This window comes from Penicillium mononematosum, assembly GCF_028829835.1.
Source record: "Penicillium mononematosum strain IBT 11891 chromosome Unknown utg000003l:1.0-8172316.0:1.0-8177699.0, whole genome shotgun sequence".
Lineage (NCBI taxonomy): Eukaryota > Fungi > Ascomycota > Eurotiomycetes > Eurotiales > Aspergillaceae > Penicillium > Penicillium mononematosum.
The window spans coordinates 6,507,814-6,521,663 of NW_026643273.1; the positions used below are offsets into that span (position 1 = coordinate 6,507,814).

Sequence of the window (13,850 nt, forward strand, 5' to 3'; positions counted from 1 at the left end):
ACACGCAGGGATCTACAGCTTCCCTTTCGAGTCTCAGGACTCTCGCTGTCGATATTGACCTGCTCAACTTCCTCGACATCTCACTTCGTCAACAAGAGATCTATACTCGACTTCACAATAACGATAATAACGTCTATGTATCTACTACCTACGTTACAACACTGTGAATTACGAATTCACTTTCTCGGGAGGAATGTAAGGTTTATGGGGTTATTTGTTCTTACAATCATGGTGCCTATGATCGTGGGGGGTGTTGAGATCTCCCATGGTCACCTGACCACTGTATTAGAAGACTTACAGTCTTACTTTCTTTTCTCCTCTTCACAGTTTTCACACTGTCTACAATACAACGTATTGTGTCTACTTTATGATCTCATCCACATTGTAGATCTTAACAGGACCTTCGTTTTACCAACAGCCTCGGCAGACTGGTTGTCGCAGCAGCATCCCTTGCAAGCCTCGGGTGGAGCCTTAACCTTGCAAGTACCAGCAGACACCTTGCAACAGGGGTCTGCAGTTTCGGCAGAGGGAGTTGTATTGTTATTGTTGCTATCCGTTTTGTCGTTGCTTTGGATAGTGACAGAAATCCGGCCGTACAACAATGTATGGGTATCCTACAATGTGTAATCACACAAACGTAATACGTTCAAAAATGGTAAACCGTTTTGATCACAATTACCCTGTGCTATATAACTACATGTGCCTAGGTGTCTCACTATAATAATAGACGCATTGCACGGGTCTAAATGTGGTAGTGTTGTAGCCTGGCTGGCCCTTCCGGAGATTAGTTTGTGACAGACGACAACGTATGGTACCTACATGTAGGTAACCATATTAGGTTATGTATGAAGCTAACTAAAATAACAAGAATCCGCTATTTTTCCAATCTGTGCGGACTAGCTTACTATTATGTACTTTGTATAGGGGATTCCAATCTGCGGTCCGAGGTTTTTCTAGGTTGAAAATACCCTGTAATTCCACCACTGTATGCAACCATGGTATTCGACAATTTGCCCAAATCAAAAACACCAAGTTTCATCACAACGTTTCGGGCCGACATTGGACCATTGTCATTCCTTATTGCTGCCATTTGGAGTATGATTGACGTTTGACTAACCATCTTAACTCCAAACTGTGTGCAGATCCCCCGCTCCGGAGTCTCAGGGGCCATGGGTCTGAACACTACCCGGCTTTTCTCTAGGGGCACCGTCGGCCTATTATTGGGGAGTCTAACTGTATGAGGAGAGATCTTCAGGATAAATGCAATATACTGGAGGGAAACCCATCTGCGAAGGATTGGCAACCCGTGCCACGGGTTATGGCAAGCAATGTCAAGGCCTTGGAGCCCGACTGCGTACAGAGAACATCTTGGAGATCCAAATATAAAAGGAGGCGAGCTTCTACGATCGGTATCGCAGTCAAATCATTTATCACAAGCCCAGTACAGTGTTCAACAATTTGAGACATCACTTTTGCCTGAACTATGAAACTGTCCCACACCCTGACAGCTTTTCTACTCCCTCTGATATGCACTGTATCAGCAGCGGATGTGAAAGCATGGAAGTCCCGCAATATTTATTTTGCCCTGACTGATCGCATTGCCCGTGGAAGCGATGATACAGGTGGAGATGCCTGCGGCAACCTTGGAAACTACTGTGGTGGAACTTTCCAAGGCTTGGAGTCCAAGCTTGACTATATTAAGGGGATGGGCTTTGATGCAATCTGGATCACCCCTGTTATCGCTAGTGAGTTCGAATAGTTCCTCATGCTGTTCTGTTCTGGGCGACGCAATTTATCTGATCGCATTACCATTTCTGCAGATGCGCCAGGTGGATATCATGGATATTGGGCGCGGGATCTCTATAGCATCAACGAAAACTATGGCACCGCTGATGATCTCAAAAGCCTAGTTGATGCTGCTCATAAGAAGGCAAGTACAATCGGTAGCGTTTCCTACGGTCCAAGTTGGAAGGTACTGACCGGCTGCGAAAATAGGGAATCTATGTCATGGCAGACGTAGTTGCCAACCACATGGGAGGCCCCATCAGCGATAACAAGCCGGAGCCATTGAACCAGGAGAGCTCCTACCATTCCACCTGCACGATCGACTACTCAAGCCAGGATAGTATTGAAAACTGTCGTATCGCAGCAGACCTACCTGATGTGAACACACAGAGTCCCGAGATCCGAGCCCTCTTCCAGAAATGGGTCAAATGGCTCGTCACGGAATACGGGTTCGACGGCTTGCGCATCGACACCGTAAAGCACGTTGAAAAGGACTTCTGGTCGGCCTTCTCTTCCGCTGCCGGGGTTTACACCATCGGCGAAGTCTGGGACGGTGACCCAGCTTACCTTGCCGGATACGCAAAGGACATGGACGGCCTGCTCAACTACGCAGTCTACTATCCCGTCAACAACTTTTACCAGCAAAAGGGCTCTTCCCAGGACATAGTTGACATGCATGATAAAATCGATACCGCTTTCCCTGATCCCAGCGCCCTGGGCACGTTCATAGACAATCACGACAATGCGCGATGGCTGAGCGTAAAGAACGACAAGTCGCTTTTGAAAAACGCACTCGCCTACGTGATTCTCGCCCGGGGCATCCCCATTGTCTACCATGGCACGGAACAGGGCTACGCGGGCGGCAACGACCCAGCAAACCGCGAGGACCTATGGCGCAGCAAATTCAGCACCGACGCGGACTTGTACAAGGCCATATCTCTGCTCTCGGCGGCGAGAAGCGCTGCTGGTGGCCTCGCTGAGAACGACCATGTCCATCTGTACGTCGCGGAATCGGCATATGCGTGGAGCAGGGCGGGTGGAAACCTCATTGTCCTTACGTCCAACGGTGGATCTGGGTCTGAGGCTAAGCACTGCTTCGACTCTAAGAAGCCTGGCGGGACATGGAAGAATACCTTTGGAGAGGGGACAATCACCGCCGATGAAGGCGGAAAAATCTGCATCTCTATCTCTAATGGTGAGCCTGCGGTGCTGGTTGCGAGCACTTAATTGAGACTAGTCCTCTCTAGTCGGGTTCTCATAACCGCTTAGCTGCAGTGAGTTTAGGGTTTTGTTCTATTCGGTTATGCGATAGTCCCTGTCATGTTGTCAAGCCTGCTCCCGATCAACAATATGGTTCTATTGGCGCAGTGGCATTCTGTTTGGGATATTCTTGGCTTTCATTTCTGTATTTAATGTAGTAGAATAAATCGAAGATTCTATTTGGCTGAAGACTGTGTCAATGTGTGCCGGTTTTATCTCAATTTCCGCTTCCAACCCGGAGACCCATTCGGCCTATAAAACGAGCCACTGAAGAAGGGGAAAGGTCAAGGCCATTTTGTTATGTTCACCAAGTAATCCTCTTGGTTTGTCTTCCAACAATCTACATCCTGCCACCTCTGACAACCATATTCGCTGCTACGCCCAAGAAGTTCTATAAGGGTATATGTGGCTTTGTAACGAACTTGATATACACTTAATCTCTGATGAGCTAGCTCTACGCTCTCTCGGTTTAGTAAGCCTAGAAATTGATAACCCCGTTTTAACCTAGTCCTTTAAAGTTGAACTTTGACTAACCCGAGAGATTATATGTTATGGTAATTGTGCCGCCCAACACACACTGTATGTTGGTGCACTAGATGCGAATTACCCGCAAGATGCAAAAAGTTCCTCATTTTATCAACTTCACATACATTTCTATACTACACCACAATGTCAGATCAAATCAAAAATACCGAGGAACGAATCCAGGAAGCACTCAAGCCTATCATACATTAAGCCCAATATCGCTAAATTGGCGCCTGAATTCGATGTTCCGTACTTATCAACCTCGCGGGTTCGCGGTCGCCAGTCTAATTCCGACCGTACTAAATCAACCAAATCCCTAAATCAATTCAGGGAAAAGCGAATCAAAAATAAATAAATGAAAAAATGAAACAAAAACATACAACAGTGAGGATTCGCTGGTGGTCACCCACCCAACTACTAACTCACCGGCGTGTGGCTTGAGTACGGCTGAGCGGACGGGAAGCCCTATTTTCCACACCCTATGGTCGTATGTGTTAGATTACGTGTGGAAGAGAATGATAGAATGCAAGTAGGGCGATGGGATGAAGCGTGACTGCGGCGAGATGGGAATCGCAAACCAAGCATGCTGCACCACGAGCCTAGGGAACTTGATCTTGAGTAAAACGCTGAAACCCTTTGGACTCATTACCAGAACAGGTGCAAACGCAAACGCAAATGCAAATTTTGTGAGGTCGAAAAATCCATACAGAATAACTCCAAGCCCTCTTGGAAAGGAAATGGTCCAACTTATGTATTCCACAACTCCGGGGTTTAGATAAAAACAAACACTGGGACGTCTCAGGTTAAAAATACTAGGAAAATCAGTTCAACAGCCCCATCCACGGCCTCGTTTCCTCCACAATCACTAGCACCCAAGGAAAGGTCCGACGGGTGGTTCCTGTTAATGGACCGATCTTTAATAAAGAGGAGAGTTTGCAATGACACGTTGCGGTGTCGTTGCGTACATAATTGAGGCCAGGAGGTTGAAAATCTCCGATTCTCAGAGTGTCGAGCATCCCACAGTAAAAACAAAGAAATCACGACAGTTTCGGGGATTTTCGCCCTTTCCTCGGACCCTCACACGAACGTGACCGAATCACTGGGTCTTCTGCGCCTGAGCCATTCCACCTCTCTGCTCATATTGCTTTATGTACCAGAAGCATATCCCGTAGAGTAGATCGAATCCGAGGAATATGGAACAACACCATAACATAAATGGAGTTCCCAGGAATCCAAATGCCTCATCCCAGTGCAGCGCTCGGAAATAAAAGCCAGGGACCAATGCAAGGGATCCTGTGAAACGGAAAAACCTGCTAATTTCAGCCACAAGCCTCTTTCACTCTTCATATATAACAAGCTAAAAAGAAGGGAGTACAAACCATAGGGTAAAGGAGTACCCACGCGTGCTACCCCGTGTCAGTAATATGGACAGAGACCCAACACTCAAAATAGCTTGCAATATGATGGCTATCATGAAGCAGGCCCTGGCTTCTCCAAGTTGCTTCACGATTCCCACATAGCAGGCTATTGGGGCCCCGAGACCGACTGCATAGATCATTGGCAAACTGTGCTTTATAATGGGGGCGTGGTCCCACTCCCTAGCACCATATCGGATGGCAGTGTAAGTCACTGTGCCGTTGACAATGACGGCAAGTCGGAAAAAAGCCTTTACTCCCCAGTGATCTGGGGGGCAGATGAACGCGAACGTAATTTCCCATGCTAGGTTGAGACATTGGGAGAGCAGTGGCATGGCGTAAGTGCGCTCCTGAATTGATAGTCGGATCATACCCACGTAGACAATGATCCAGGCAACATTTGAGTACATATCCATAGACATGGATATATTCCCCCATTGCTGGAACTCCGGGGGAGCCTTTGAAAAATCGAAGCCCTCCATTATTTGGGTTGGGATAGAACAATATGAGGAAGGACCTGAAAGACAACCGGCCTGGATATTGTTTTAATAGAAAATGAAAGGCTATTCGGCATGTATAGGAATGAAGACCTTACAAAGGTAATACTATGAGAAGTACTGTGGAAAATGTGTACCCCGTAAAAAGTAGAATTGGAACTGTCTAATCTCTTCATACATGGAAAAAAGCCCATATTTATGTACTTCTTCCTCGTATTTCCCCACTATGTCAGACCATAAAGGAATCAATAAGAATCAATAATAAGCAAGAATTAACTAGATGTAGTCTGAATCGAAACGTCGAAACGCCAATATAGTGCGAGAGTCACTTATATGCTGACAGCATAAGTATTCTGCATACCGTATATCTATATTAGGATCCCAGAATTAGGGTTATCGCTAAACCTTCAAAATGTCATAGTAATAAGAATTAACTGGGATTTTAAACACTCCCCTAATGTAAAGTAAGATAAGAGGAGGGAGGCTCTATAGCCAATAGGAATTGCGTGGCCGTATTCCTAGTTTCTATAGAGGACGTCTAAGGACGTTGCAATTCTCATCGTATATGAATTTTGGAAACATGTCCCAAAAGAAGAGCTGCTGCCATGACTATATCTCGTTATAGTGGTGGGTGCTTTTGCTGTGACATCGAGCATACACTCTATGGTGTTACTCTGCCGAAACCTGATTTCCTTGGGCAATAGATGCCCGCGGGCAATCTTGTCAAGCGACGCACATTGGTCCGGAATGAAAAGGAAGCAATAATTGACACGCCATTTAGAATTCGACTGCTTTTACCGAGGATGGTCAATGTAAAGGCTGGGCAGTTTATCAACTTGTTGCTTTCTGCGGTGAGCTTTTGGCGTGGACACAAACTCATCCTGCCACGTTTATTTCAGTCACAGAAGAAGCAATTGGTGCTAGGGCTTTTGATTCAACCTCACAGGGGTTTAATCCGCACAGTCAGTCCTCAACTACGAATAATCGACTCGGATGGTTTCTCCTCCGTGGCGCTCTACGATGAGCCTCATGGTCTCAGCGAGCCTGTTGGTGGCTATAAAAATGCCCTACTTGTCGCAAAATATTATAGGCGCCGGGCGTCTTGCCTTGTACTAGGCAATTGATTTGTGGATATCACACCTGTACATCGCGGGTTCGTCGAGTACATCTCATCAGGCAAGTTAAAAATCGCGGTCGGTCACTAATCAGCATTGAGCAGATGCCAGTTGATAAACTAGAAATCGCTATCGTGGCACAGGAACATATTAATGGGTTATTGAAGGAGGATGTGGCGGATAATGGGGACGTAGGAACTCATTACATATATTGGCGACCAGATACTCTCGAACCTAACAACAGCTAATTTCCCCATCTAAGCAAGTATGGCATACCTATGAGTTTATTTAGTATGTCTAGTGCTCGTCTGCAGTATTCCCACTCAATTTTCACCCTGTCTATTGCGCAACTACCCTTCTCACCCTCTACACGATGCCAACGTGGCGCTCACTCATATACTAGCAGTTGATACTTGATTATTCTCTCGTATAAATAACCTGGTACATACGACCATAGGGTGTGGAAAATAGGGCTTCCCGTCCGCTCAGCCGTACTCAAGCCACACGCCGGTGAGTTAGTAGTTGGGTGGGTGACCACCAGCGAATCCTCACTGTTGTATGTTTTTGCTTTTTCTTTTTTTAATTATTCGCTTTTCCCTGAATTGGATTTGGGGATTTGGTTGCTTTAGTACGGTCGGAATATCCCGTGTTCTGCCGGATACGAGGCTGACCTTCTCAGGGCCTTGGCGTTGTAGGGTGCATTGTGTACTAGTTCGAACAGGATTCCAGCATTTGTCCGATGATCATATAAAGGAGAACAGCTCTGATTCTTCTTGTCCTATCAAATTCCTAGTGTTTTGTATACCAAAAATCCATTTATTTTCTCTTCAGTCAGAATCTGAAGGTCCAAGGTCCTCGAATCCTAAAAGCTTTCCTGATCAGGGAAGTTGATCGGCGGTGCGAGATTAGTGGTAAATTATCCTGATATCACCGACAATCATTGTCCCGCGCCAACACCAAAGCTGCACCCTGGCAAAAACTGCCTTGTCACTCCGACATACCAGAGACCACAGACCATACCGGAAACCGCACCGCGTCAGACGCTCAAACATAGCGGCGCACGTCTGTCTTTGTCTTATCCTGGACTGGGCAGACTTGCAGTGGACCAAAGGAGCATCTAAGGATTGAGAATCCGGAGGAACCACCACGACGCAGTAATAGAAATTTCTCGAGGCACCTGGACATCACTGCAAAACAAAGTGCCCTTCCGCCCCCGCGACTGCGAGAATGGCTGCCGCTGTGGAGGGGCATCATGGCGAGGCTCTCGGCCTGCCGTTGCCCACCGCTCCGTCTACCTTAATTGAGTCCTTCAGCCCGACCCCCATGACCGCCATCTTGAACGCAACGATACGGCAGAGGGAACCGGGCACCAACCGCTGGCCGTTTGAGGATGAAATGGTTTCCGCCTGGATCACGGACTGCACGGACAAGCAGTGGATCGGTCCCGGGCAGGAGGTGCCGTTGTCGAGAATCACCAGGCTGTGGCTCCATGGCTTTTGGGGATCCGGCAGGACGGTGGTCACGGCGACAGTCATAGAGCATCTGATCCGAGAGCGCCCAGCTAATCATGCCGTTGGCTACTACTTCTGTAGCCGGTCACGAATACCAACAATGGATCCGCTGAATATCCTCCGCACCTTGATAGCCCAGGTCGCTCAGCAGAACGAGGATGCGTGCAAGCTACTCGAGGCGTACCTGGAGGGTGATAATAACCTTGGCTTGGCTCCAGAGAACTCTGAGGCCTATTATCAGGGCTCGGCTGCTTCACTAGACATGGACACCCTCGGCAAACTACTCCAAACGGTTTCCCAGTGCTTTGAGCGCGTCTCCCTTGTCATCAACTCCATCGATTTCATAGATTCTGATGCCGAGGCCGCCTTTGTTCGCTTGCTTACTTCACTGGTTGACAGTCCGGCATCCACCCTCCGGGTGTTGTTTACCACGTCGCCGAAAAGCAAACAGGAACGACTAGCTGCCGAGACGAATTGCTGCCCTATTCAGGTGAAGGGACGAGCTGAAGACATCCGCCTATTCGCGCAGGCTGAGATTGCTAAGCGCATCAGCTGTGGCGACACATTCTTGCAGCCAGATCACGTTCGTTCAGGGATCGAAAACTATATTGCCGACAACAGCAATGGCGCGTAGGTCCCAAACCCTCTCCTCACCTGCATAGCAGCACAGGACAGCATTACTGATGAATTCAAGCTGGGTTTGGGCCGTTTGTGAGCTGGACAACCAGTGCCATCTGGCGCGCGCAGGATCGTGGCAGCCACCAGCTAACAACACCCCGGATCCTAACACATTGGTCGACCCTTACTGGAATTATGGACCCGATCCAAACGATCGGGATGTGGCCGTTTTCCCATATCACTCTTACCTGGAACGTATTCTGCGGGAAGGCAGCCCCCGCAAGATATTCATTCTGCAGAGAGTCTTGAGGTGGATCTATGTTGGGACCATTCTGGAGTTACCTGAGCTGCAACTCTCTGCTGCAGAAATGTGTGACTTCCTCTCAATCCTACTTTTGTATCGCGGAATCGAGGACAGCCAGTCGAAGGCCCAGGTGAACGAACAGGAAGTTGCAGATATTGGTGGGCAGCTTATCCGCAAGTCACCCGACGCAACCACCTTTGAATTCATGCATCACACGGTCGAGGGATACCTAACAGTGAATATTTCCAAAGACAAGCAGCAATTCAAACTCGATGACCAGGTTGTTGATAGCGACGTAATTGACGAGCTGGACATCGTCAGTGCTCAACTTGCAAAAGGTGGCCGCCTCGCCGAGTCAGAGGCCATGAAACTTCGACTCATTCCATGCCGTGAGCGGTTGTGGGGGCCGAGCGGTAATCCAGTCCTGGCTGCCTTCAATAACCTCGCCACGTTCTACAAGGACCAGGGACGGATAGACGAGGCAGAGGAACTGTATACACGAGCGCTTAGGGGCTATGAGAAGGCAGAGAAGCCGAACCAGGAAGCCATGTTCAACACAATAAGCAACCTCGGCATCTTGTATAAAGTCCGGGGGCAGTTCAGGGCCGCGGAGGGTATGTATAACCGCTCCTTGGCCGGCAGAGAGAAGCTATTTGGTTCGGACAGCGAGACCACGTTGGATACTGTGCACTGCCTTGGCCTCCTCTACGCGACAGAAGGCCGTTTGGGTGAAGCTGCTCCCCTTTTGGGAGCGATACCTCCAAGGCCGGGAGAAGCTTTACGGGCCTAACGACGCCAGAACGCTGATCGCGGTATTTGACCTGGGCGGGCTCTATTATAACCAGGATAGGATCGACAAGGCGATACCGCTAATGGAACGAGCCCTGGAGGGATACGAACGAACGCGAGGTGACGAGGACAAATTGACGATCCAGGCACTGGATAAACTCGGGACAATGTATGCGATAAATGGGCGATATGAGGAGGCTGAAGCGATACTGAAGCGAGGGGCAAGAGGCCACGAGAAGCTCTTGGGCGCGGAACATGATGGCACAGTTCGGACGAAGATAACCCTGGCAAAGGTGTACATGCAACAAGACAGACTGCCCGAGGCAGTTATCGTGTACAGAGAGGTACTCGAAGGGTACCAGAAGACACCAGGCCCGGACCACGCCTCGACGGGAGAAGTGTGCAGCATCCTTGCCGATTTATATCAAGATATGGGTCAGCTGCACGACGCAGAGGTGATGGCAGCCCAGGCACTGCAAATCTACGAAAAGTCCCTCGGTGCAGGGGACATTTTGACGGTAGATACAGCTGCTGGGCTTGGGCTGCTCTACGCCAAGCAGGGCCAACTGGATATGGCGGAACTCATGTGGGAGAGGGCGGTGCGAGGTTTCGAAGAGATCAAGGGGCCAGATCACCCGTCGACACTGCGGCAGATGCACAACCTTGGGCGTATCTATAAGATGCAATTCCGCCTGGCGGAAGCAAAGGCCACGCTCGAGAGAGCATTTGAGGGGGCGATGCGAGCTTTAGGCCCGGAGGATTCGCTAACGCAGAGGATAGGTGGAGATCTAGCTTCACTGTACGAGAACCTCGGCCAGATGGACGAGGTGATACAAGTCTCCGAGCGGCTTAGCCTGGCCTGATCCCAAGGTGAGGAGGCAAGGCTCCTGGGGTGATGGATCAGCAACAAGATGACCAATAGATTGATTGGCAAGGCTTGAAAAGGGACATTGTGGCTACATCCCCTTATTGAAGGACTTGTCCTTTGTCTCACGATTGGGGGGGAGATTGGGTGAACCTAGCTAACTAGACACTTGATTACAAGACTAGTATCTATTACCCTTGCCGAACTCAATAGGCCTGAGGATTCTTAGATCAGTAACCTTATATCTGGGAGTTATTGACCGCGAGGTACAGTACTGTAATAGATATATCCCATCCCACACGTTTATCACATCCAGATTCATCAACAAAACCAGATGATACGAACGAAATTCGGGGTATTTTATGCTGGTAGAAATCTCGTAGTCAAGAGTTCTGCTTTTCCGCCTTCTGCTGGGCTTTCCTTTTTGTCCAGCTAGCCTGGGAAAGAGCATGTTGGACGCTGGATGTGATGGTAATATGTTGAACTCATCCCATAGGGAGATAGCCATCTCTTCGACACACAGGCAAGGTTTTTAGCGAGGTGGTTACAAAGGACATCCAGCATCACTGGAGTGATGATTGCTAGTCGGCCAGCAGGAACTGGGGGAGATCTGACACTGCCGAACAACCGCATGTTCTTGCGTATGTTAGTGATGGAACGCTCACTACACTTTGCCACCACCATTTGAGACGTGGTGAGTCTGTGCCTGCTGTGTATCATATAGACAACGATCTTTACGCCGCCAATTATTTACACCTTTTAAGACCTCATCTGACCCGACCTCCCCTGCTCACGCTCAAGAGTATACTCCGTCGTAACCCGAATAGCCATAGGATCCTGCTTCCCAGCACCAGCCGGCACCTGCTGACTCCCCTCAAGAATATACTCCTCGCTCCCCGCATCGGAAACGCGACTCCCCTTATTTGTGTTCAGCACATCATCCAGCTCAAACCCCCCCACTCTTCCGAGACCGTGACGAAACAAACGTCTTCGTCTTTCCGGTCTTCGACCCAGTTGCATTGTACCCGTCGCTGTGGTAATACGGGTTCTTGGAGTTCTTGCGATTCGACGAGCCCAGCCAGCGCGTGTTGCGGAAGAGCGGTTTGATGCCGGGTAGGGAGACGACGATGGCTGCGACGAAACATTCGCGGTCTGCCCAGCCCAGGGCTGTGCCGAGGTTTGTGATTGATGAGAGGGAGTAGTAGGCGCGCAGAATTGTCGAGATCATAATGAAGATTCCTGAAGAGAACATGACTACCAGGATTATCTTGCGTTGGAGGGGGGATTTGGAGTTTGGCGAGGATTGGGATTGGGATCAGAATTATGCAGGCGTCGGATCTGTAGGTCATGGTGTTAGGATGGGGTTCGTCGGTTCTGGGAATTGGGCCTTTTAGGGTGACTTGCAATACGTTGAAGACGGCGATGACAATGTAAAGAGGTTCACGGAGAGTGCAGTTGTCTGTTTCGGTTAGTTGAGGTTGTCGTGTGGATATGGCGAGACTTGCCTCCTGCGTAGGGTTTGATCTGCCAATTTCGCGTAATCGGCGTGCAGAGGCAGATGTGTGTTAATAGGCAAATCAACCAGGTAACAACACAGAATGCTGAAGCTGCTGTGACTAGGTGACGGTGCCAGGTTCCTTCTCTGTGAAATCTTAGATATGCTCAATGCTCACGTAGATCGCCGATGGGCGGCACATTGACATACGTGAGTTTCCAGTAAAGGCAAAGAAGAACACCCTTCAGACACCAAATATAGCAGATGTACCATATCCAATTCATGAAGGCCAGCTTCGATCCGAGGATCATATGGGGGATTTTGCTGTCTGGGACAAGCATAGCTGTTTGCTCGTTTAACCCGATGTTGTTGCCATACACTCCTATTTGAGTGTTAGCTGTGCTGTAAAAAAAGAAGTGTGGCCATTCATTGGTATTTACCCAGAAGGTAGATGATAGCAGTCAGCATGGACCAAAATATCTGTCACGGCGTTGTCAAAAGCAAATCCACCCACGCTTGGAAAAACCGTACATACCATGCCACAAACAGCAAAAACATCATCCAGCCGGAGGCCGCGAAGACCTCCTACGTATAGTCGAGCATATAGCCGGACTAGGAGGAAGAGCATGCCAATTCCATATTCGGTGAAAGTTTCAATTGTCAAGGCATTGACGGACATAATGAATATCGAGAACAACGACAACGTCCAGTCGTGAAAAAAAAAGCAGCTTGAATGCCTTGGCAAAATATATCCCCGAGAGACAGTATGGAGAAGGGTCTCCCGGTATTAGTATCAATCAGCCACAAGCAACGTTGCGATCAACTGGATCTATCACCTTTAAGCTTCTTCCGACAACATGAAACTCGCTAGATGTCTTCGCGCCGATCTACTTCAAGATCAGGACAAAGGTCTAGGAGACAGATCCGTTCTAGGATGTGTATGCCGCCCAGTCCACTAGACCCGAAGAACGTGTCGATGATCGATCGATATTTTCGCTGCCTGTAACCCACTCTGATATACAATATACGATCGCGATAGCGAAGACACTGCTACAAAATACGTATACTGTCCACCAGGATCATCTGCAACGGGACACATTCCTGAAAAGGATTGACAGGATGCCAAAGGATTTATACTTTATGCAGAGTACAAGGATTGAAGGGTTTTTTTTTGCCCTGACAGCAAAATACGGAGTACCCCTATCCTGGGCAGACTTTGTCAGGCTCCAATTTTGCTGCAGGATTTGGACAGGGGCGTTTTTGCCCCACGAAGGATTGATATGTGGAGTCTAAAAGGCTTTGGGTTCTCACTGGAAAAATTAAATTATGCAATTATGCATCAGATATCTACTCTTGAATTGTGACTATCGAAATCAAGACATTGAATAGAATGTGAAACATCAGCTCGTCTAGATGAAAGAATCCAAACAGTGGAGCTATGAAAAGACGACTGCTACTCGCGAGATGATAGGCCTAGCTGTTTCACGCCGGAGATTGTCGGGACTTACCACATTAGGGAATAAGAAATGAGTAGCCGTGTTGTGGAGATTCTAATGGCGAAGACAATCATAGCCCGGTATGGATTCATCGCTACATAGCCATCTAGAGAACCTACGAATGGTATAAGAGTTCTTCCAACACATGACAACTCAGCCTAGACAGTATCAAAAT

The 13,850-nt window shown here is 48.5% G+C and overlaps 5 protein-coding genes across 5 annotated transcripts; 3 read left to right on the top strand and 2 right to left on the bottom strand.

Moving 5' to 3' along the window:
• Nucleotides 1–1,483: 1,483 nt before the first annotated feature.
• On the top strand, nt 1,484–3,012 carry N7519_007506 (uncharacterized protein; the record flags this gene model as incomplete). Its single annotated transcript, XM_057294282.1, has 3 exons — nt 1,484–1,745; nt 1,821–1,930; nt 1,996–3,012. The coding sequence occupies 3 exons, from the start codon at nt 1,484–1,486 to the stop codon at nt 3,010–3,012; spliced, it is 1,389 nt and encodes a 462-aa protein (XP_057149093.1).
• Nucleotides 3,013–7,824: 4,812 nt separating this feature from the next.
• N7519_007507 (pdz/dhr/glgf) lies at nt 7,825–8,742 on the top strand (the record flags this gene model as incomplete). The annotated part of the gene is made up of 1 exon (XM_057294283.1): nt 7,825–8,742. The coding sequence occupies one exon, from the start codon at nt 7,825–7,827 to the stop codon at nt 8,740–8,742; it is 918 nt and encodes a 305-aa protein (XP_057149094.1).
• A 49-nt stretch (nt 8,743–8,791) lies between these two features.
• Nucleotides 8,792–10,682, top strand: N7519_007508 (uncharacterized protein; the record flags this gene model as incomplete). The annotated part of the gene is made up of 2 exons (XM_057294284.1): nt 8,792–9,644; nt 9,697–10,682. 2 exons carry the CDS (start codon nt 8,792–8,794, stop codon nt 10,680–10,682), a joined length of 1,839 nt encoding a protein of 612 aa, XP_057149095.1.
• Nucleotides 10,683–10,865: 183 nt separating this feature from the next.
• Nucleotides 10,866–11,404, bottom strand: N7519_007509 (uncharacterized protein; the record flags this gene model as incomplete). Its single annotated transcript, XM_057294285.1, has 2 exons — nt 10,866–11,143; nt 11,206–11,404. 2 exons carry the CDS (start codon nt 11,402–11,404, stop codon nt 10,866–10,868), a joined length of 477 nt encoding a protein of 158 aa, XP_057149096.1.
• A 39-nt stretch (nt 11,405–11,443) lies between these two features.
• On the bottom strand, nt 11,444–12,858 carry N7519_007510 (uncharacterized protein; the record flags this gene model as incomplete). The annotated part of the gene is given in 6 exon segments (XM_057294286.1): nt 11,444–11,645; nt 11,671–11,923; nt 11,943–12,143; nt 12,358–12,561; nt 12,620–12,659; nt 12,715–12,858. 6 exon segments carry the CDS (start codon nt 12,856–12,858, stop codon nt 11,444–11,446), a joined length of 1,044 nt encoding a protein of 347 aa, XP_057149097.1.
• Between the last annotated feature and the right edge of the window lie 992 nt (nt 12,859–13,850).